Source organism: Meleagris gallopavo, chromosome 2 (genome assembly GCF_000146605.3).
Source record: "Meleagris gallopavo isolate NT-WF06-2002-E0010 breed Aviagen turkey brand Nicholas breeding stock chromosome 2, Turkey_5.1, whole genome shotgun sequence".
Lineage (NCBI taxonomy): Eukaryota > Metazoa > Chordata > Aves > Galliformes > Phasianidae > Meleagris > Meleagris gallopavo.
Window position 1 is genome coordinate 19,293,283 of NC_015012.2, and position 22,175 is coordinate 19,315,457.

The 22,175-nt window shown below is 35.3% G+C and overlaps 1 protein-coding gene across 6 annotated transcripts in view; it reads left to right on the forward strand.

Moving 5' to 3' along the window:
• Positions 1 to 22,175, forward strand: part of ESRRG (estrogen related receptor gamma) — a 372,309-nt gene that overhangs the window by 314,330 nt on the left and 35,804 nt on the right. For all 6 annotated transcript variants that reach the window (XM_010706702.3, XM_010706700.3, XM_010706704.3 and 3 more), the window contains exons 4-5: positions 9,224 to 9,334; positions 13,734 to 13,895. In XM_010706702.3, the coding sequence (XP_010705004.1) occupies positions 9,224 to 9,334; positions 13,734 to 13,895 (273 nt within the window). The remainder of the gene's footprint in view (positions 1 to 9,223; positions 9,335 to 13,733; positions 13,896 to 22,175) is intronic.

Genomic DNA, 22,175 nt, shown 5'->3' on the forward strand with positions numbered 1-22,175 from the left:
TAGTATATATGTAAATAATATGTACCTTTTAATTTGGGACTTTCCACCAATTTGAATACCTTTACATAGTGTTTAGATCTGACTCTCTATTTCCATTGAATTGAGCCCTCTCTTATAAAATGAAAAAACTTAGAAACAATGTTCTTCAGTTTGCTCCTTATTCAATTTCAGCATCAAAACTTGATTGAAAAGAATTATTTTATTTTTGTTTCTTTCTACTCAATTTCATGTTTGAGATCTCATAATTGCACAATTTCTTCATACTGGTCTCCACATAATAACAGGGGGAAGGTTAAACAAAGACAAAGGGCCCTTTGAAAATGTTTTTTTTTTTTTTTCCAATAATGTTACCTAAATATACAAATATCTGTTTAAAAATGGAAAGCATTTGAGTTGATCATATCCTTTCAATCAGACCCTCCAGTGATATCTTTAGTATTCTGAGTACGCTGGACAATGCTGGAGCAAATGTTTGTACGCTGTCATACTTTGTATAAAATACCAATACTTCTTTCTTCCGAAGAGTTCTGTGGATGAGATTCTTGGCCTCAGTACAAGCCATTTATGAAATCCATTCTGGTGGGGCCACTTGCAGTGGATCACTCAGGAATTCAAAATCAGCCAAGTTTTACTGAAACATACACTGGGGATGCAATGGTACTACATTTTGATTTTTTGCTCTAGTTTAGTCTGTGACTTGGAACACTACTCATATATGCAAGAATGTATAAGCAGACACAAATATATTTTCAAAATGAGGAGCTATGGTAAAACACTGTTCTCATAGAAATACAACACAGTTATAACACACTAATTTTCCCTAACTTTCAGAAACTTTGCAGCCAGTTTTTGAATTCTAAAAATTGCTTTGTTGTCTGTAGCTTCTATGTAAAGATCTGAAATCTGATGATCAAAGTCTTATCAATTACATCTCTTAATACTGGAGAATGGTGGGGACATAAGAAAGTTTCAGATGAATTATAGCATGGTCAAGAGGAAGTCTCTTGTGATTCTCCGACAGGACTTCCTGAAGCTATTATTGTCATGATGAGAAATTACAGAATGCTGTTTGTAAAGGGTTTGTCTAACGAAATTATTTTCCTATCGATTACTGAATACAATTTTCTGACTAAATTATTAGGGCTTTTTACATACTCTACTACCCAACTTTTTTGAGGAAGAAAAAATAAATTTCCTTAATCGCATTTATCTTGGTGTTCATTAAACTGTACACTACACACTGGTATGTTTTTACCTGCAACCTCCTGAAACTGTCAGGCACACATGGATCTCAAGGATACAGAGAAAATATCTTCCCTCTTCATTTCTGCCTTTTGACATAATGCTTTAAACTGCAAGATAATATAAATAGAAAGAAATTCTGTTGTGTTGACATTTCATATTCCTTTCTTTATTTTACTATTATATGTCTTGATTTAATGTCAATTTAGCCAGTAATATATTAAGTTTTAGTTTCATTATTTGAACAGTGATCACAGTAATGCACTGCAAAGCATGTTCTGGAAACAAACAAACAAATAAAAAGCTTCAGTTTGTTCTTCAGCATTAACACTGAGATTCTGTGCCAGGAGCGTTGCTGCACAGGAAGATGCTGTGATATGGTGTGTCAGTACCTTCCTGTACCTAGATTACTGTTTTTTTCTATCTAAGTACCAGATAAAGATTCCCATTTTAAAGTAAGCAATTGCTCAGAATGAGAGAAAAGGTGGTCAGGTAGTAGAAAACAGGGAATTTCAAATTCCTTGCTTTCACAAAACATGGCGTTCACTGTTATGAACTTGTATGGGCAACTGCTAAACTTGATCTGTACAGGGAGAATTGTAAGAAACAGAAAGATGTGGTATGTGGGCAGGAGCACAAAACTTCTGCAAAGCACGGAAAAGCCATGTCATTTGCCAACAGAAAAAGAAAATAAGTTTAGAATTCTGCTGTACCTTTCAGGGATGCATGAAAGATGAAGTGTAGAATTGAAAAAGTTCTGCAAATCAATCTCTTATTCTTCAAAAGAATGAAAATAAATAAATCAGGAAAGAATAGTCCATCACCAAAAGTATAGCTCATAATTACTCAACACATATAAATGTTAAGGATTGCAAAGATTGTTATGGGTTATGTTGTTATGAGTATGCTATGAGGAAAAAAAAGTCAAACTGATATAATCACGAAGAGTCTTAGAAAAGTCTGAAATTCTGTGAGAACACAGGTTTTTGTACTAAGACCAATTTAAATTCAACTAGCAATATAAGGCCACCTTAACTGGAAGATAACTCTCTCTTATACTGCCAGATGTGCATAATTTAGAAACTAAATTTTACTCGTAATCTTTTACTGTTCAGTGCAGAGAGACTGGCTGCTCCTTGCAGAAGATGAGAAAGGTTGTGTTCTGAAAGGAAAAAAAAAGTGAGGGTAATAAAAGACAAGTGAGAGAAACCTAAACTCAGGCAGTGTTTGTAAGATAAAGAACTTCAGGATTTGGACAGAATGTACATCTTGTTCAAAGATCGAGTATGATGAGAGAGATCCTTTAGTTGTCTCTCTATCAGCTCCTGTCAAATGAAATCACTTCTTTTGGACAGAAAACCGTATTCTAAGCAAGCTATTTTTCAGTCCCAATAGGACTAATGTGATTTTATGTAAATGTTTTGACACAAACTAAAATATTGTGGAAATTAAAATATTATGAAACCATACATTATTATATCTGAAAGGGATGTTGAAATCTTGATTCATGGTAGTGGTACTTCACAGTCCGATTATTATAATGCATTTCATTTTGATCTTTCCATCTCTCTTGAGAGTCTCCAGCAAATGGTCCAGAAATTCAGTTAGGCTTCTTTTCTATTAGAGTTGTCACTAGCATAGCTCTTGAATTCTTTATAAGTTTTGCCAGTGTAATCCAGAATGAAGGCCTGCTTTTGACCTTCAAGCACTGGTAAGGCCCTGCTTAAACTTTTTTTTACCTATATGTCTCCTGGCGTTCATACTCTTTCCTCCAATCATTAGCCAAGCTGCCTTTTCCAGCCTGCTCTTGTCACTTTGAGGTAATGATTGCAAGAGTATTGATGCAGTAATGGCAGCTCTGCAAACTCCTCCTCATTAAACTGGTTGCATTTTGAGTTCTGAAACAGGATAGCATCTAGTGTAACTACATTTGAATCAATAGAAGTGATAACTGTGGTAGCTACTTGGTGATTCATTGTCTTTGTTTAAATATCTTGTTCCAGGATGCCATATTTATAATTAAAAAAAAAAAAAAAGCATGTAATATTTTAGGGTTTAGTTATGACATATGGACACATTGACATGAAATTTTATGGTGGAATTAGCAACAGTATTTTCTTAGTTATTCATAAATCTTTTGCAGCTTTTATACTTCTTCCTTACAGAATTTTAGTAATCCAGGTAATGTGGAAAGAAGTATTACACGATAGTAGTTTTCATATCAGAAATGTTAGGGCTTTCTGTACTCCAAGTCTTAGCTCTGAATCGCATTTCCTTCTCTCTTCACAGACATGCTTGTTTTACTGCAACAAAGGCTTTTAATCACTTCAGAAAAGTGAAGAAAACAAAATGGAGGATTTGAGGCCTTCATTTACTGGCTCTTTAATTTCTGTCTCTTTAAAATCAGCATGGATCTAACATAACTATATTGATGTTCTGGTAGAATAAAACTTACAAAAGAACAAATCTAGACAGCTGAAACTGAATGACTAGAGTGCATCTCTTCTGGAAAATAAACGTTTTATTTTTCTTTTAGTTCTTATGTGAAATGTTAAAGATATCCTCCTGTAATACTTGAGAGATAATAATGGGTATTGCATGTTTAACGCAACAGAGTAGCTGTCCTGCTTTTCTTTTTTTTTTCCCCTTTCTGCACATTCACCTCTTCTTGAACAGAAATAAAAGGTTCAAGGCTTGTCAGCATCAGTTTATAGATAGCTGTTTAAAAATAATGAGATATTGGGTATTGTAAGGCTCAGGGCTGTCTTGCCAGACTCATTTATTTCCATTCACCTTTTGTCAGAATTGCAGACAGAAGACATTCAATTAAAACTTGTCACCTGTTGCGTGTGACCTAATTTGTATTTGTGAGTATCACAGATTAGGATACTTGACTTCCTCTGGAACCATTAAAAAATGGAAAGCAACCAAAGTATTCTTAAAACACTTCTTGCCATATTTTCTTCACATGAACATATTTATTTATGGACAATTTTTCACTGAAAACCACTTGTGCTAAAAAATAACAGAATTTATTTACACTAAATCTCATTTCCATGGGAAAACTAAGTGGATTTTATGCGTGTTTTTTATGTTTTAGTGCAGCAGTAGCAGTGCTCAAAAGTTCAGCATGTAGATGATTAGTTCATGCAAAGTTTATGTTCTTTTCAAAAGAGGTTGAGAACTTAGCTGTGTAAAGTAACACATTTAACAGTTCCTTTGTCAAACAAACAAACAATCAAAAGCTCTTCTGGGATTTAATGTAAGAGAATTTTTTTTTCAATTTCTATGGCAAAATCCAGCCTGCTTCCAACAAAAAACCAAAGTTCTGCCAAAATATTACTGAGATTTGGTTGCCTAAGGACATTTTTTTTATTAAACATGGGCAAAGTCTTTAATGAAAGAATAGCTTGAAACAGTATCTTACAGTGTATTTTTCTTATTTGATTTTTCAACCTGGAAAATTGTTTTGGCTAATAAAAATCAGTTGCAAATTTTTGCTGGAGGAACAGATAAATTATGAACTTAAAGTCACAGAGTAAGTTAGATATTAAAATAATAAACACTGTCTTGTCTTTTCATTTATAAGCAGCTCTTGAAATCAGCCATTTTAATCCCATAATAACAAATATTTTTTAATTCTGACTATGTAAAGTATGAGAATGATTTTTAGACTTCTTTTGCTACACTAAGTAATGTGTTTAATAGTGCACATAGCTATTGAAAGGCAAGATGCTAGAGCCTTCCCCTGCTAGTTGTTAATTCAACGGTAGATCGGTAAAGCTTTAACATCAGTCATAGCTTTTATCTACTTTGATGACTTAGAGCTCTGTTTTCAAACTACTGCCTGCCTAATGGACACATTTTACACATCTTGCTGAATTCTTACCTGTGCATGGTATTATTCAAATACCTTGTAAAACTGATTTCAGAAGCTGTCTGGCATCCTTTTAATTCAGCGCACGAGGCAAGTATGCAGATCTAGAAGAAAAGATAGCTTGTGTTGCCCTTTTTCTTTGTGCTGTGCTACTAACTGTATGTTTCCATGAGACTGTGAAAAGTCTTTTGTGGTTTAAAGTGCACTGCAGATCTTTCAGACTTTAAGGTTAATGTACTGGCCTCATATTTATCTAATCCCAAACTATAGAGATAACTGAATTGTCTAAAGAGTAACTAGATGACCGTGCGTTCATATCTCCAAATACACCTGTCTGTGCCCATGGTGGAGAAATCAACTGGTTTTGCCTTTTTCTGTGAATATGTGAAACTCAGATTTTATAATATTCACCAAGCTTAGCCTGCAATCGTAACGGGCATGGTGTGCTCAAATGGAACCAGAACACTCCATCAAGATTTTGGCCCAAAGGAAAGCCACATCAGAAACTGCCATCAAAATTCCTCCCTCTTGCTCTTTCCAGTTTTGCTGTTAATCTCTTCTTGGTTTTTATTTTAATTTCTTGCCTCTCCTACTGATGTTCTTCTAATGCTTGGCAAGGTGCAATTTTCCGGAGTCTATTCTTACTAGTAAATATAAAATTTTACATGTAACATTTAAAGCAATACAGAAATCTTACAAGCAGCTGTATAAAATGGACCTTACCCAATTGTGTATCCCAGAAAATGAGATGGGAATATACATACTCCTTACAGAGTGCTGTGTTAGAGGAAGAGAAGCAAATTATGAAGGAATACATGATATAACTGGTGTACTGCTTGGATCTGTGTAGAAAAATAAGAGATAGTTAGAAATGATTATCGTATTGAGGACGTGAATCACAAAATGAATGATGTGCTGGGACAAGGGCAATCTTTTTGATTATATAATACTGGTCACAGTGGGGTACCTGTCACAAATGAATGCTTCGGGGCAGTCTGAGAAAAGTAGTACAGAAAAGGAATAATAACATGCAACGGCATTGGTGAGGTAAGAATCGGCAACTTAAAAAAGGTGAAAATGAAGAGTTCAGATTTGCCTGTGTTAAGTTTGGATGGAAATTTCTGGTGGGTGGCTCATTTCTGCAGCTAGTCTTCAGTTATTTCTGTGCAAGACTCCATGGATGCTTTCACTATAGAGAGTTTGTGCCCAGTATCATTCTGTTCTATGTTGGTAAGCAGCTGACAACCGTTGTGCCAAGATGAGCTTGATGAGCTCATGAGTTGTTTGTTCTAAGACATAAAGTGAATGTATTGCACTTGACTGTTGAAGTCACATTATAAATGGTAGCAAGACTCTTCTTTCTGTTGGTACCAAAATAAGACTCCATGTGGTCAGCCTTGTTATCCTCATTTGGGGTTTTGTTTTTGTTTCTCTGCTGAAGAATTTAAAAATGAAGCTCAGTGCTGTGGAACTTTCTTCACTGATACTAATGGATATTTTAACCCTAAACAACTTTAATGATAGTACCTCAGTGCAACCTGTTCTCTGCTCTGACATTAGTTTATACAGATGGGATGGGTAAGTTTCTTTATACTTTACAGATGGGGACACTGATAGGGTGAGTGAACTAAGCTGCTGTCTCTGAGCTGTTTCTGGCAAGTCACATACAGAACTAAGTCAGGGGTCTACTTAATTAGAGCAATTAACTGTGATGAAGAAGATCTCAGGCCCCTCCTCCCATATCCCATATGAAGATCTTTCTCAACAGAATTGCTTTTTTTTTTTTTAAATAAAGAAAGCATCAGCTGTTACCATCTTGAGATCAGATAAATGTAACTTCTTATAATGAATTTTCTTATGCAAGCTACGGGAGTTATAGGGAAAAATGTATATACAGACTTAGAAACCTCTGGATTTCAGTTTGCTGTCTTCCAAACTACAGTAAGTTTTTACTAAATATGAAGTTGGTATCCTTCATTAAGGAGTGTCTTGTATTGTTTCTCCTATAAAGACTCTTGGGAAGTAACATACCACTTAGCATGTGTTAGATTATCAGAAATTGGTGTTGACAAATCTACCTGAGAGGAAAGCTTAGAAGATCCTTATCAGTTTTAATTAAAGGGTTATAAACACCTAATTTATTTTCTTTTGGTTTAAAAATGTTTTCACTTTAAAATTGGATTTGGTTATACTTTATTTGTGTAATTGAAAATTGTGCAGTACCAATTGTTTTTCTTTTTTAAAAAAATATAGCTATGATTAATAGTATATATATGTATAAAGGTGAGTGCATGGTTCTACATACAGTTTTGTGACATTTTTCTGTGTTCCCTTTCACTGAGTATGTGAATGGCTTGAATGTGTATATCTGCAAATGCAGGGGAGGTAAAAAAAAAGAAAAAAATTGTTCATTTTGGTAGATTTATATTATTTTAATTTAAGCTTCAGTTCCATTACTTTTTGATTAAACATACTTCTGTCTGGTGCTATCCATCTTTATCACTATGAAATCTGTTCCCAAACAGAAAGAAAGATAGCATCTGAATTATGCAGAAATCATTTTCTATCTACTTTTCTTCAAATGCTGGGCAGACTTTTTTGTAATCCCAGCAATATCACACGTGGCTTGTTCTAATGCTTTGCCTATTTCTGAATATTCTACTGTCAAAGCTTGGTCTCTTGCTGTTTTAGAGGAGTGTATTGTCCTGGATGTCATTTTCTTTGCATATAGCTCAAACTTGCTGATTCAAGGGTGGAGAACACTGAGTGATCAGTAGCTCTGAAAAGTTTTTGACTTTTGAAAACACCATGTGTGCAATGCCTTCACTCCAAGTATGAGAGTACAAACTTAAAGGCCATCTTCCTCGGTTCTGTTACTGTGTGCTCTTGCAGGCTGGTGTCATGCCAAGTCAGAGAGTGGAAAATAGGACAGGAAAAGAAAACACACAAGAGATATAGAAGAAAAAGAGTTAAAGCCAAGAAACAAGATCTGGCTTTGGATTCATGGCTGTTTGATAAACTGGCATTTTTTCTATCAAAACCCAGTCAATTCTCTTTATTTTTTCAGAATGGAAGAGTAGTGATAGGTGTTTCCCTGTGCTACCAGGGCAGGTTGATTGGCAGTGCGTAAATTCAGTGCTGTCATCATCTTCTGCACTTGAACTATAATTTCTTTGGTGGTAGCTTCCTCACAGCCCAGAAGCCAATTCTGGAGCTGCTTCCTGTGAGAAAGAGAACAAGGAGATGGGAAATAGTAGTGTAGAGTATAATAATGGCAATAGAAAAGTATATACAGACATTTTTCATGGTTGTAGGAAAATCTATCTGTTATCTCAGAAGTAAAATTACGTCACTGTTTTGTAGGATCCATCATCCTTATCTTATCCCCCTTTCTTGTTTTGTCTATCAGAACACCTATAGTTTGTTTCAGGAAAGCAAGCTCCTCTCTTTGTGTACCAAATAGGCATCGGAATGCTTTACTGAAGCAATAAACAATTTGAAAGTAAACTACAGATGTTAATTCATTATTGCTGACATCTAAATGAACACCTATACAATTTCTTTCAAACTCTCTTGAACAATTTTGGGTCTTTAATCCACATACAGGTTCTTATTTTACTAAGTACTTACTTTATGTTCTGTGGCCACAATACTTAAAAACAATGCTTTTGACTTCTTTAGACTGTACATAGCACCATTCTTTTTCTGAAGTTCTAATTCTCACTATATTTTCTCTTCACAATGTTAGCTTTGTATATACATGGTATTTGTTGCAGCTTTGAATTTTTGCATCTACTGAAGAAGACTTAAGATCAAACTTTCTCATAATGGAATCTAAACTCCTTGGCTGTTATTAATATTATTTAAAAATGAACAAATGGTTTTCACTAAACAGGAAATTGTTTTATACTTTAGTCTTACATGTGTAAAAATCTAAACAGCTTTCAAATACTTGCAGTGCTGCTTTTCCTTCCTTCTGAAATTACTGTTTGAAATAAACACACATTTTAAATAAATCTTGAAAGGCAGAAGTTAGAAGATTGCTTTGTTAAAATTATCTTCATAACATATTTAATATCATGTTTGCTTATTTTTCCAATGTAGGTGTCCGCCTAGATAGAGTACGTGGAGGTCGCCAGAAGTACAAGCGCAGAATAGATGCAGAGAATAGCCCATACCTGAACCCTCAGCTAGTTCAGCCAGCAAAAAAGCCATGTGAGTACACCAGATAAATTATATTTCTCTTTGAATACAAGGAATTGACTCGTAGCCCTCTTTGCTGGGCTCCTTCTGATTGGGGCAAGACTGTGGGCAGAAGATATTACCATGAATGCAATAGCCATTTGGCTGTTAACTTACTTTGTTTTAAATATGCTTATGCTTTCTCAAGCAGAGTTGAACACAGAACATTCTTACCAGTGGAAGTGTATAAAAGTATCATTTATGCAGTGCAAATTTTACATTTATGTGTTATCTTTATTTTCAGTAGTATATAAAACGGTTCATACTGCGATCATTAGTTCATTGAAGCTTCTAGTTTCAGATTTCACAAGAAAGTGATTTTTGTAGTTTTCACTAACTAAATGAGTTTGACTGCTCAACATCCCAATGAAAATACATTAAGAGCCTCATTAATTTATACTCATAGATTAACATATTACCTAGCATTAGATTAAAACAGCAATATGCCACACTATTAACAAGCATAGATTGGTTGTTAGGGCTCTAGTACCCTTATAAGCATTATGGTGTTTTTTGTGTGTGTTGTTGTTTTGTTTTCATGGTGTCCTTGATTTTATCTTGCCAGGCTGAAATTAAAAGAGAGAGAGAGAGAGCTGATCATCTCATTGCCAAAATACAAGTTCCATCCTCTTTGCGATTAACTAAAAATAGTTAGGGGTTTTGCTTTGCAGCTTATATAAACTCAAGCAGCGACTGTACTAATTCCATGAAGTAAATTTAATAGCATTATAGCTGTAGTGCAAGATGCTCGTGTATTAGCCTGCAAAGGCATACAGTCTGTATCAATGGCTGTAAACTTACTTCAAATTCAAATCAGAATTCACGCATCCAGTTGCTTCTGTTGCAGAGGTTAATTTGCTCTTAAAAATAGAGAAATAAACCAGACAAATAAGGAGAGGATATTCCTCCTTCTTTTGCATTTCCATCTGCCCCTGTGCATCTGACAGAAAAAGACAACACGCACATCAATTTTAGTCTCTTGAAAATACCTGGCTGTATAGAAAACGGAATTTGTTTCAGAACATGTTCCCCAGTAGAGGACAGTGCTGTGTGCAATACGTTTGAGCATATGGGGTTCTCGAGAGCAAATAAACAGTCTTTGAACTGTAAGTGAAAGGGCATTTTAGCTGTGTCAAAGAAAAAACAGCCAGTTTTATATAAAATTAAGGCTTAAGTGAACATATGGCATAGTTTCCTTTTGCCTTTCCAAAAAACATTATGCTGATTATATTCCTTCAATTGTCCAATCTGGCATCTTCTACTCAGCCTACATAAGCTGTCCCACCGTTCTGTAAATACAATCTAGGGCTGCACTAAGCAGATTTTGCACATTATAATAAAAACTTTCTGATAATACAATAAAATTTAATAAACTCTAATGCTTAATTTCATTAGAGGTTTAGTTTTCCTGGGTGCACAGATTGTCAGTTTTTCATTTACTTGATATTGTCATTGAGTAAAAATGCTGATAGCCTAGCATACCAAAAAGCCAAAACCAAGCAGGGAAAAAAAAAAACAACAAAAAACAACCCCAAGCCCTTTGATACAAAGGAGGTTAAAACTCTTGTACTGAAACACAAGAATCTCTGTAAACCCGAGATTACTGCAAAGTAGTGCATTACATTACCTCTAAGACGATAACTACACCAATTTCTGTAAGCTCCATTTGTCTGAGATAAACTAACCTCCTTATAAATCATTACTCATTATCTGAATGCCTCCCTTCATTTTCCTCATCTTGTCTAATTACAAACATTTTTGTAACAAACATTTATAAAACTTAATTTTCAGATCCTGTCAGATAAGTGTCAAGACTTGAAACAGTTGAATCGGTTTTGTGTGGAAGTAGCCTGGGAGATTTTCTGGACCCTGACTGATAGTTCGTGCATAACAAAGGCACGGGAATGAAAATTGGGTTCTATTGATTCTAATTAGGGAAACATTAAATAAGATTTACCTAGAAACAGTGCTCATGGCTATTCAATTTCCTGAGTGATGGGGCTTCCTGAGTTCATTCAGAATTTTCGTATGTTGTATACTACCATATGCTTCAATATATGTAGTTCTTTTCCCTAGATTTTGTGTCCTGTACTCTGTTTTCCAGCTTCACCATGAAATCTCATGGTCTGTCTGTAGATCTTGTTGATTGTGAAAGTAAAACCAAAATATACAATATTACTGAATCATTTACAAAAAGCCATTGTTGTAGAGCCTCATTTCAAAAAAGAAAAAAAAAATTATTTAGCTACTACTTCTGTTTACAGGGAAAATACAGAACTTAGGAACATGAGTACTTCTGCATTTATTTATCACTAGTTAAAAAAACAACAAAGTTGAGGTTCTCAAATTTATGTTTTGATATTTAAAAGTCATTTTATCTTACTTTGCAAAACTATAAAACTAGAATTTTGAAAGAAGTGCTTTTTTATCACTTAAAAACATGATAAACTGTGCATGAAAGTAAAAAGGCTAAGGAAGGACTGCTTATAAAAATAAAAAAAGATGTGCAAAGGCTTTTTGCCAATATAAGTTAAAAATTACCATCTGTCATCTCTAAATAAGAGTACAGTTTCTCATTAATCAGTTTGATAATCAGTAGAATATTGAGATCAAGAATTACTCAGTTGGCATAGTTCCTATAGTTTCTATAAAATATGAATATATCCTCTTGTAATAAAACATGCTTGATGTGATGGTTTCCAGTTGGCTCTTCTATGTAGTACTTATTTTATGAAGGGCTAGCATATATCACAACTTCTGACACACAAATCTGGAATAAGGCAAAAACTGTAGAGCCAGTAGATCAGAATCAAGGAGCGTATGTCACAAACTAGCCATAAAGTATCAGAAATCAGAATCAAGTGAGTGTTTTATGGAAATCTGTCATGGATGGATAGGGACTGATAGGGAGAGCCCCTCTAACACTCCTGGGCAAGTCACTTCCCTGCCAGCTTGCACTGCATTTCTCCATAGAAGGACAATGTGGTCCAGCTTGTGACTTAAATGCAGAAAAGGAAAATAATACTAATTCTAAGAGCTTTCTCTGCAGTGCTTTGTATCTTCTCCCAGTGGATTCTCATTTATATCAAGCTCCATTATTCTTTATCATAAGAAAGGAACCGATTAGTTTAAATTCACTAAAGGGTGCTGTTTAGGCTTGAATTTCTGGTGCAATTGAGAAGATACCATAAAAGGTAAAACTGTAAATGTATTTGGAATTAAAATAATCTGTGCTGCATTAGGAGGCTTGATGAATTAGTTACCTTCCCCATTTTTCAGTTCTTTCAGAGTGATAATTCAGGCTCCTGCATGATGACAAGATATTTCCGTTGTGGCTGTATGTGGCTATAATGCTTATTTTTTGTTTCTCTTAGTATAGAATGGTAACCCTATGCTGTAAATCTCCCAGGCTTTTCCACTCTTTGCTTTCAGTTTTACTGATAACTTAATTGTTTATTCAAAAAAAAAAAATTAAGATTCACATGGATGAAAAGTAAATTTTAAACACATGAATTAAAATGATATATAGATAAAAGATAATACATGCATATGACAAAGTATCATTCTTTGCACAAAAGCAGTTTTCAAAGGTAGGATCGACATCTGTTCTTTTTCTTCCTAGTTTTGCACTCTTCAATCTCATTGCTTTTATTAAATTTTCCCAAGTGGAAGTGAGAAATCATCACTCTATTTTTAAATATTTATACATTTGTACTTAAAGAAGCTGATTTTATACATGATTCTAAATGTGTATCACTGAAAAGCAAGTACTTGACTATACCCACTTTTCTCATAGGATTAGGCCCTAATGAGTACAGGTTCATTACCAGTATTTTAGCAGGCACAATACCCATAATATACAATTTATGGGATAATAAGCACTGAGAAAGTCTAGGATTGCTTCTATTACAATAGTTCAATGAGAGTACCTGAAACAGAGAATGACAGTTGGAATCACTGACAGAAGTTGCAAATTTCACGGACTAAATAATTATTTTATTACTTTATTATAAATTACCATACCAAATGCTGTTGGTATGGATATTTTGGTTTTGAAGGTAATCAGACAGAGGAAAAACTTTTCTATTTGCATAGTCAAAAATGCATTCTAATGCATGAAGGAGGTGATCACATATTTCTGTGTTCCATTAAATTTACATTTTTACATACACGTCTAGTTCAATAAACATTGTAAATGGATCAGATTTGTCTGTGCTGTAACTGCTTGTTGAAGCCAGTGAAACTGCAATAAGGTTTAATTGGGTCCCATATCTTAAGACAAATTCTTATGTGCATTGAAACATGAGCCATCTGTTTGAAAAGCAGAATGATGCTACTCGTGATCTTGTGCTGTTCTGGACCATTTTTACAGATAACAAGATTGTCTCCCATTTGCTGGTGGCTGAACCAGAGAAGATCTATGCGATGCCTGACCCCACTGTTCCAGACAGTGACATCAAAGCACTTACCACTCTTTGTGACCTGGCAGACAGAGAACTGGTGGTGATCATTGGATGGGCTAAGCATATTCCAGGTACATACAGTATTTATTGCAAATAAATTACATACATAAATCGTGACATCCATTGTTATGCTCTGGCTTAAAAAAAAAAGTGATTTGTTCTCCCAGTACAATGCATAAGATTTTCTTAGGGCTCCAGATTATTCACGCAGGACATAGGTTAGGTGATATTATATCTTAGCTTGGAAATGGTATTATCCTTGCTATGAATGTTACCACAATTGGAATTTTTACATGCCACTTAGTGAGTCAGGTTTTTTTTCTTTCATATGTTATTTTTGTTGACATAAACTTGCTACCGGAGTGTGATATGATTAGTGTAGGCATTCTGAAATCATCATCTAATTCAGCAGGAGTCAAATGTAAATCTAGCTCATCTGTTATACAAAAACTGTGCTTCCTTACACTGACTAGAGGATCTCCAAAAAATCAGATTTGTTTTGGCATGGCACAGAGGAATTGCTCTTCCTTAAATTAGCTAGTGTGAGAACTGGTTTGTGTCAACAGTTCAATAGAAGTAACTGAATTGTACCAAAAGGTATCTTCCAACAGCTTGGTAGTTCCTTTGTCTGCATGAAATGGACTGGGTTCTCTACATGGTGATGTTTGTAAAGCTATCTGGCCAGAAAAGCAGAGTCATCAACAGTAGTCTCTTGCAAGATCAGTGATTTCTTCAGATAATATTTGGGTTCTGTTCTCCATCAATGCAGAGATATTTGTGTCTCTTTTGAGGGTAAATAAACAAATTTGTAGGGAGTATCCAGGATTCTCAGTCTGTCGCCTTCCACAAATGGCAAAGTAGCACAGAAAATATTGTCTTTTTTTACTTGTTTCTGAAGGTATTTTTCCAGCCAAGCAGATAAGTGGGCATGTTTGTGTTTTCATCAGCTTATTGGTTTTCTAATTTCAGTAATGAAACCTATAGAGAATAAGAACTGATTTTCTTTAATTCCTTTGAGTAAAACAACTTCCTCATTTTCAACATGCTTTTGGGATAGCTAAGATTAATTAAAGAGTAAATACTGCAGCCAGTCATCTGTTTATTATAGCTAAATATATTTTATTGTTAACATCAAAGGAAATCAGAGAAATAGTCATCTGTTATTAGTAGAAACAAAAGTGAGAGCACTGAGTCTTCTTCATTCATACAAATAGAACACACAGTGTCTATACTCCAGTTTTACCTTCTTCCTAGAATTTTCTGATATTTATCATTGAACAAACGTTAACTTTAGGTAAGGATTGGCTCTTCTTGGGTTTTGGGTTTCTGTGTTTTTCTTTTATGATAACCAGTCAAGATCTCAAGTGTTCTGGTAGGTGCCTCTGAGTAATCTCTGATAAATAAGGGACACTAACAAATAGTAATAATAAAATAATGTGTACGTTTATGGAAACTTATTTTACTTTAGATGAAAGACAACAGCCTACAGATTGTAAAATAGTCTGTAGGCCACACTTGAAATTTAGTCATTCTCTGCTGTAAATGGTATATAAACAAGCTTTTGTATCACAAGCAGTGTTTTTCTGGTACAGTTAACTTATTTCTGTCTCCTTAAACTAGTTTGTCTTTATGCTTTGAATGCTACAGTAATTTCTTTAATCAAATTGATGGAAGTCCCTTTCCCAGCCCACAGTGAAACCAATTTATTGGTCATGATACGCCAGCTATGTTGCTAACAGTCGTAACGAACTGTCAGGCAATATCGCAGTGAAGCTAATTTGAAGTCATTAGGTGTGCAGCGTTCAGGCAACAATTTGTTACAGTGGTTAGGAACACAGCTGACATTTCTGAATGGCTTTGTTCAGAGCAGTTCTAGATGAGCCCAAGCAAATTGTAAACTAATTTAAACATCACTCTATATTATACTAGCTACTTTGTCTTACACTGCTTGCTAATAAAGCACCCCAAATTAAGTCAAAATGAGTTAAACAGGTGAGTTTGAGCTTCATCTTTGGAAGATACCCACATCACCTTAGCCAAAATAGAACAGTTCTCAAAGAAGTCAGTTACAGTCTATAGTAGTTGCAAGGAAACTTTTGTCAGCTTGATTTGTGAACGAGTTGCGTAGTTTTAGTTTGGCTGGAGGGGAAGGAAGAGCAGAGAGATAATTCTGACATCATTTAACATGATGTCTCTGGTTAGCATGAAGAAGGTATTGGATGCTCTAAAGTGGCATTGCAAATTTAAAGTCTTAACTTGTTGAAGAATATTTCTGACATGAGACAGGTCTTTATTACAGGGTAAACTCAGCACACCTGCCATGGAAAACCATACTGAGTTTACTGACTTGACATTATTTAGATGTGGGAAAAAAACTTACCACATTAAGCAAGAAGAAAAAGCAATCTGTTTATAAGCCTTCTGGTAACAGAGGGTAGTGATAAAATCTCTGCTTGTTATCTGGCATTCGATCACAAAAATCAAAATGCAAAAGGCCTTGACGTGGTAAAGGACAAATGTGATGAGCTGTTATAGCCTGGTTTTGAGCGATGGTGTGCTGCTAAACTTGCATTGCGTATGCTCAGTTGATGTCTGGTATAAAGCAACTTGTAGAAAAGCCCAGATTGATGCTAACTGCCCATTGTCTGAGCTAGCAAATGTTAACCTGGACAGTAAAGGAACAGAACTGGAAAGAGGATAAGTTAGAAAAAGGATACAGAATGTATGAAAGTTCTTGGCAGCTTCACGTACCAAGTAAGTCTTCAGTGTAAATCTTTTGGAATGAATTAATTACACCTGTAGTGAATTTGTGCCTAGCACAGCAAATCAGCAATCAGCAAATCTTTCTTTGCTATAGTGATTTCTTAAGGTGTAGTGTAATTAAAGGCCCTTATATATCAGGTGCATAATAACTACTAAAGATCTTGGCTGTAAAACATTGTAATTCAAAGTAAAATCTGTGTTTGTGGAAGGAAACAAAATGATGTTTTTGCTGTTCTAACAAAAAGTCTTTTAATGAGGTTATCTATAAAAAAGGTAATAATACAGTATGCATTCTCCCCTAGCCAGCCATTTCCCATTGCGATCACAGACTAAAAATTGTTTTAGAATTATGCAAAGTTTGAATGCTTTCATAAAATCATTAGTATTTTTGTGCTATTGGAAACATGTTCAATAGTTGCTTTTATTGAGTAAAAAGTCTATGCCAACAACAAAAGGAAATATTGAAAGAAAAATATATATGGAAAGCCTTTATCAGTAAATAGAATTAGTTGCCTTGCATTTATAAATCAAATAAATGGAAAGTATGTTGTTATGAAACATGACCATGTCTTATCTGAAGAAGAAAAAGATCACAATGGCATTAGGAAATGCTTGACTTTAGTTACAGGAGCGTAAGGGCACAAGAACAGATGATGGTGCCCTAATAGCCCTTTTTAAGAATGACAGGGCCCCACCATTAGCATCCTTTTATATCCTTGGAAATTGCTCATGCCTCGCTTTTCTGGTTCCTATCTGCCTGACTCTTTTTTATTTCTCTTTCAATTTCATCCGCGCTCGGATAAGCGCATGCTAACACAATATGATTGAGCTGTAAAATGGAACGCTGTCGCCTCTAATCTCTTTTATGTAGATATGGAGGTACTTCCACACTCCACTTCATTCTCTCTCCATTGTTGGCCTTTTTAGAATGTGTTGCCGAGTAATGGAGGCTCAGTCAAATATTAGAGCTAGGTTTCACAGGGTGTGATAAGAAGATTATCAGCCCAGCAGTCAGATCTATTGTTGTTCTTTGTGTCAGATTAAAATATTCCGATGTACTGTAACTTCGTTAGGAAAATACTGAAGGTGCTTAGGGAGAGAGTGATGCTGCTTCATCTCCTGCCTGATGAGACAAAACCCTTATTAAGTGACCTAAATAAATTGTAAATATATCTCTGAAGCCTCTGCAAGGCTTTTGTTGTATATTGTTTTATTTTATTTTATTTGTATTTACTATATTTTTCTTTATCACTTAAATACGTATTTGCTGATGGTTGAGTTTCCCATCTTTTGTATTTTTGAGAGGATCCATTTCATTTGAAATCGGTTGTATTTAAACTCTTTTCTGATATGAGGTAGAATTCTACTAGTATCTAGCCACAGTTTCAGAGTCGTTTAGACACAATCTGTAATGTAACTATCTCATTGACATTCAGCAAAAACGTGCAATGTTCTTTTCATATTAAGTGGAGGCAGGAAACATTAAGCTCTTAAAAATGTGCATAACAGGAAGCTAAAGACAAAATGTTCTCTAAAAAATTTGCATGCATGAAAAAGCATCAACCAGACCATAGAAATCAACTTTTTGCACTTAAAATGAAAAATTTGTTTTGAAACAGTAAATCAGACTAATACATCAAAAATAACTAGTTACATTATTTAGTAAAACAAGCCTGCTTGTCTTCAACTCTGTCCGTGTTTTGCTAGCAGTAACAGTGTTCAAGGGGAATAGTTACAAACTGATATTGCCACTGGTGCCAGTATTAAGGGAAAAAAAAGGAGGGAATGATTTTGATGGAGCAAATCCAAGGATGTTTTGAATATTTTAGTACTAATGTTAATGTTTTATGAAACATTATTGTTCCAGCATACTTTTCATGGAGGATAATATTTAAGCTTTCCTTTCCAGAGCAGCTCTCAGGGATATGCTTTAACATTTTAATACTGAACAAGAACGTGATTTGCTGTAGAGTTGTCATTTCCAAAATGCCCTTTACTTGTCATTTGTTCCAGAAGTGCCACCCCATACAGGTAAAAAATACAGAAAAAAAGTTGACCATAATTACTCCAGGAAAGCTAATGTTCATGGAAGATACATGGTGCAGATATGAACTGGGTATATATGTACCTGTTCTCATGCACATAGTTGTATGTTAAGTAAGATGTAGATACAGATACAACAGGCTATTAATGAAAAAGTTCTGAATATTATTTCATAGTAGTATTTACATCAGTAGGGCTCTGAAGACAGGCTGAAATCCTATGATGTAGCCTATGTTTTAGCTACATACAGCATCCTGTTTGTCATCCAGATCCTTCTCTGGATTGTTATTGAGGCACCTAACACAGAAACAAAGCTCTTCAGGGCAAATTAATGTCATCTTGTATACCATGCATCTCGCTGCTGTAAAATTAGTTGTTTCACTTGAGATTGAGGCGTCCTGTACTCTCTTGTGCTGCCAACTGAATTGAGGCCCATTACAGACAACAGCCACCTAGAGTCCCCTGTCCCAGGGTCACCCAGTTCCAGAGACAGGTGGATGTGGAAATGTCATGTTTACTGCTCATATAACAAGGAATGGAGTATGAGCTGTTTCATGCTGACTAGGAGGTTTGTAGTGATAATAACTTGAGCCTCCTGGGGAATCAGGACATCCTGCCCTTTACTGGTCTGCTATCTTGGACATTTTGCAAGTTCTCTTTGCCTTCCATTTATCAAATGCCCACTATCTGCTCTTCTTTTAACTTCTTCTCCAAACACAGACTAATTATGGAAGTCAGGCATGCTTTTCGTACGACAGGAGTGTTCTTGAACTCACAGCTTGCATGACATACATCACCTGAGGGATATCACTCTCTAGGCCTTACAGGTACAAATTTGAGCCAACAGATTTCTTAGAAGCAACAGTCATCTTTCACATAGGTCACTAATTTTGCACAATCTGGGAAATCAGCAACTGATTGTCAGTTTTATTTTCAAACATTAGCATGAATAGATCATCCAGCACTGCCAGAGTTTAGATCACCATACTGATTCCAGTTCCTCTGTGAAACAGAGACCAGCAGTCTGCCTACAATGTTAGCAGTTCAGTTATCCCACTGTTTACATCGGTATTTTTAACTTCATTTGAAGTACTAGGAATGGTGGTATTTTCCCTTTTTTCCTCTCATATGCTGATGCATCCCACAGAATGTACAAATGATTTTACAGGGCAGGGAAGAGGTTAGATTTCTGGGAAAATATATGAACAAACATGTCCAAAGTCTCTTAGCATTTTTAAAATAAAACAAGAATCTGTAGTAATGTAAAAGGTAGTTAAAGAAAAGTCCTTTTGTTCATTTTAAAATAATTTATCTGACTGAATTATGAGTGGATTTGGTACTGAAGTCACGGGGAAAATGTTGCTGGTTTAGTAGAAAAAGGAGTGGACTCTGTGTGCAACTGGAGATGAGTGCACTCTTAGCATGTCTGCTTATCAGAACAGACTGCTTCCAGGTCCGGATTGAGACAGACAGCAGTATAGAGGTGAGAAAGTTTCTTGTACTACTAGACATAGATGTCCTGGAGTAAATAGACCGCTTTAGTTTTTTTTGAGTCACTTCTGGCACATTTTACTACCATTAAATTAACTAGGAGGGGGAAGAATATATTCTCAGGCATACAAACATCTCATCACCTGCAAATTGAATGTGAGTATAAAATAAAGGTGCAGTAATTATGAGATGGTACTGTTAGAAAAGCGTCTGAAACTCTTGCTAGTTTTGGCTTTAGAATCCCTATGTATTCATTGAAAAATCTTGTTTAAGATTCATTAAAGTCTTGTTTTACTTTGGTCACCACCAAAATAAACTGTAGAATTAACAAGTAACAAAACAATTTGGCTCAACGCATAGGCTTTTACTTTTATTAATAAAAGAATCCTACATAAAAATAAGCTTCTCTCAAAATCAAAATTAAGCAGTGACTTTGTCTTCATAAAGTTCACCTTTTATTAATATATAGGTAGATAGGTACTATCATCTTCCTTCATAGAGACTCCTTTTTTTTTTTTTTTTCTGTTTAAAGCAGTTCTCTCCCTTCACCCGTGCCCCCAACACACATACTACACTGTCTGCCGTTGCACTTTTTTTTCCCTGCCAGTGTCCCCCTTTATCTGCCTCAACCAATCTCCAAATGAATGCATGTCTATCATGGCCTTAGCTTTGACACTCTGGATATATTGATTAATAGTTGCCCTAAGCTCCTTTTAGCAAATCAAATTTTCACTTTTAGCAAGGATTTCGCCTCTGATTTATTCAGCAAAGTGAAATGCACTAAATTGACTTTGACATTCAGGGAAAATGGCTGAAAAACAAAGAGGGGAGGAAAGAGATATAAATTGTGTGGCAGCTGGAGAGTTCAAGCATAAAAGAGGCAGTTTTCTATAGAATATCACTAGTTAATTTGGAAACATGCATTTAAAGAGGAGTATAAATGATTTTCTTAAAATTAGATGTTTTTTAGGCTGAGGTTTTGGGATATAATAAGGTTTAGTTAGCAAAATACTATATATTCAACCCAAATTCATCTCTTGCTAATCATGGTGCAAGTGTGGGATCCACTTTTGTTGCCACTAATAATTATTATGTTAAACGAGAGACAAAGAGGTTTCTGAGTAGTTTTATAATGAGGTGCTAAATTGGTAAATATCTTCCTACCACTGCATTATGTTGTTCACTTCTGTGGCCCTTTAAAAATAAGAAATGATTAATAAAAAGAGAGCAAATCAACAGTAATGAATTCCAGTGCCTTTCATTTTCTTTCTGTAAACAAAAATGGCTATTACTTGATTCTTAAATGCAAGGGTATAAAAAGATGCAGCAGTCACTCCCTATTACTCCTCTTGCACAATCAAGAGCTTTGTATTATCCCAGCTGACTTGTAGCTTGAGTTACACAGCCTGCTTCCCTGCTTGCAGACATTGTAGTATTGAAGTGCTGGGAGGCCAAAATACATTGTTGCACGTCTAAAGGTGTACAGAGCTGGTACTGAACAGAAGAAATGAGAGGAAGATAATAAAGGCCTTTAAATCTAGTATATTAACCCATCTGATTGTGGTGGTGATGGGGGGATTATGGGAGAGATAACAAGATGCAAAATAAAAATGTAGGAAAGAATTAGATCTTATTCAGCTATCAGTCATTAGAAGAATTTGTGAAACAAAATCCGTAAGTGCTTTGCCCAGATAACCTGAAGACAGACCAGGAACCTACAGTAGGATCAGCTGTAACCAGTGCATGAATTTAGGGATGCCTGTTATTTAGGGATCTGGGCCCCAAAGGGCTGCACCTGCATCCAGCAGTTAGCCTGATGGACCTGGCCCTGGCCCGGCAATGTGCAGAACCAGCCTCAAAGCAAGCATTGCCACTTAGAGGACAACAATGCTCACCTTTGTACGCACTGCTTGTGTGACAAACGGGTTTACTAGATTAGGCCTGTGTAAACTGCAGATGACTCAGTAACAGTTTTCATTATTCTGAGCCAACAAGGAACTAATCTTATTACAAGAGGGAAGGAAGTCTAAATGTACCTTCTAAATTTTCTTTTT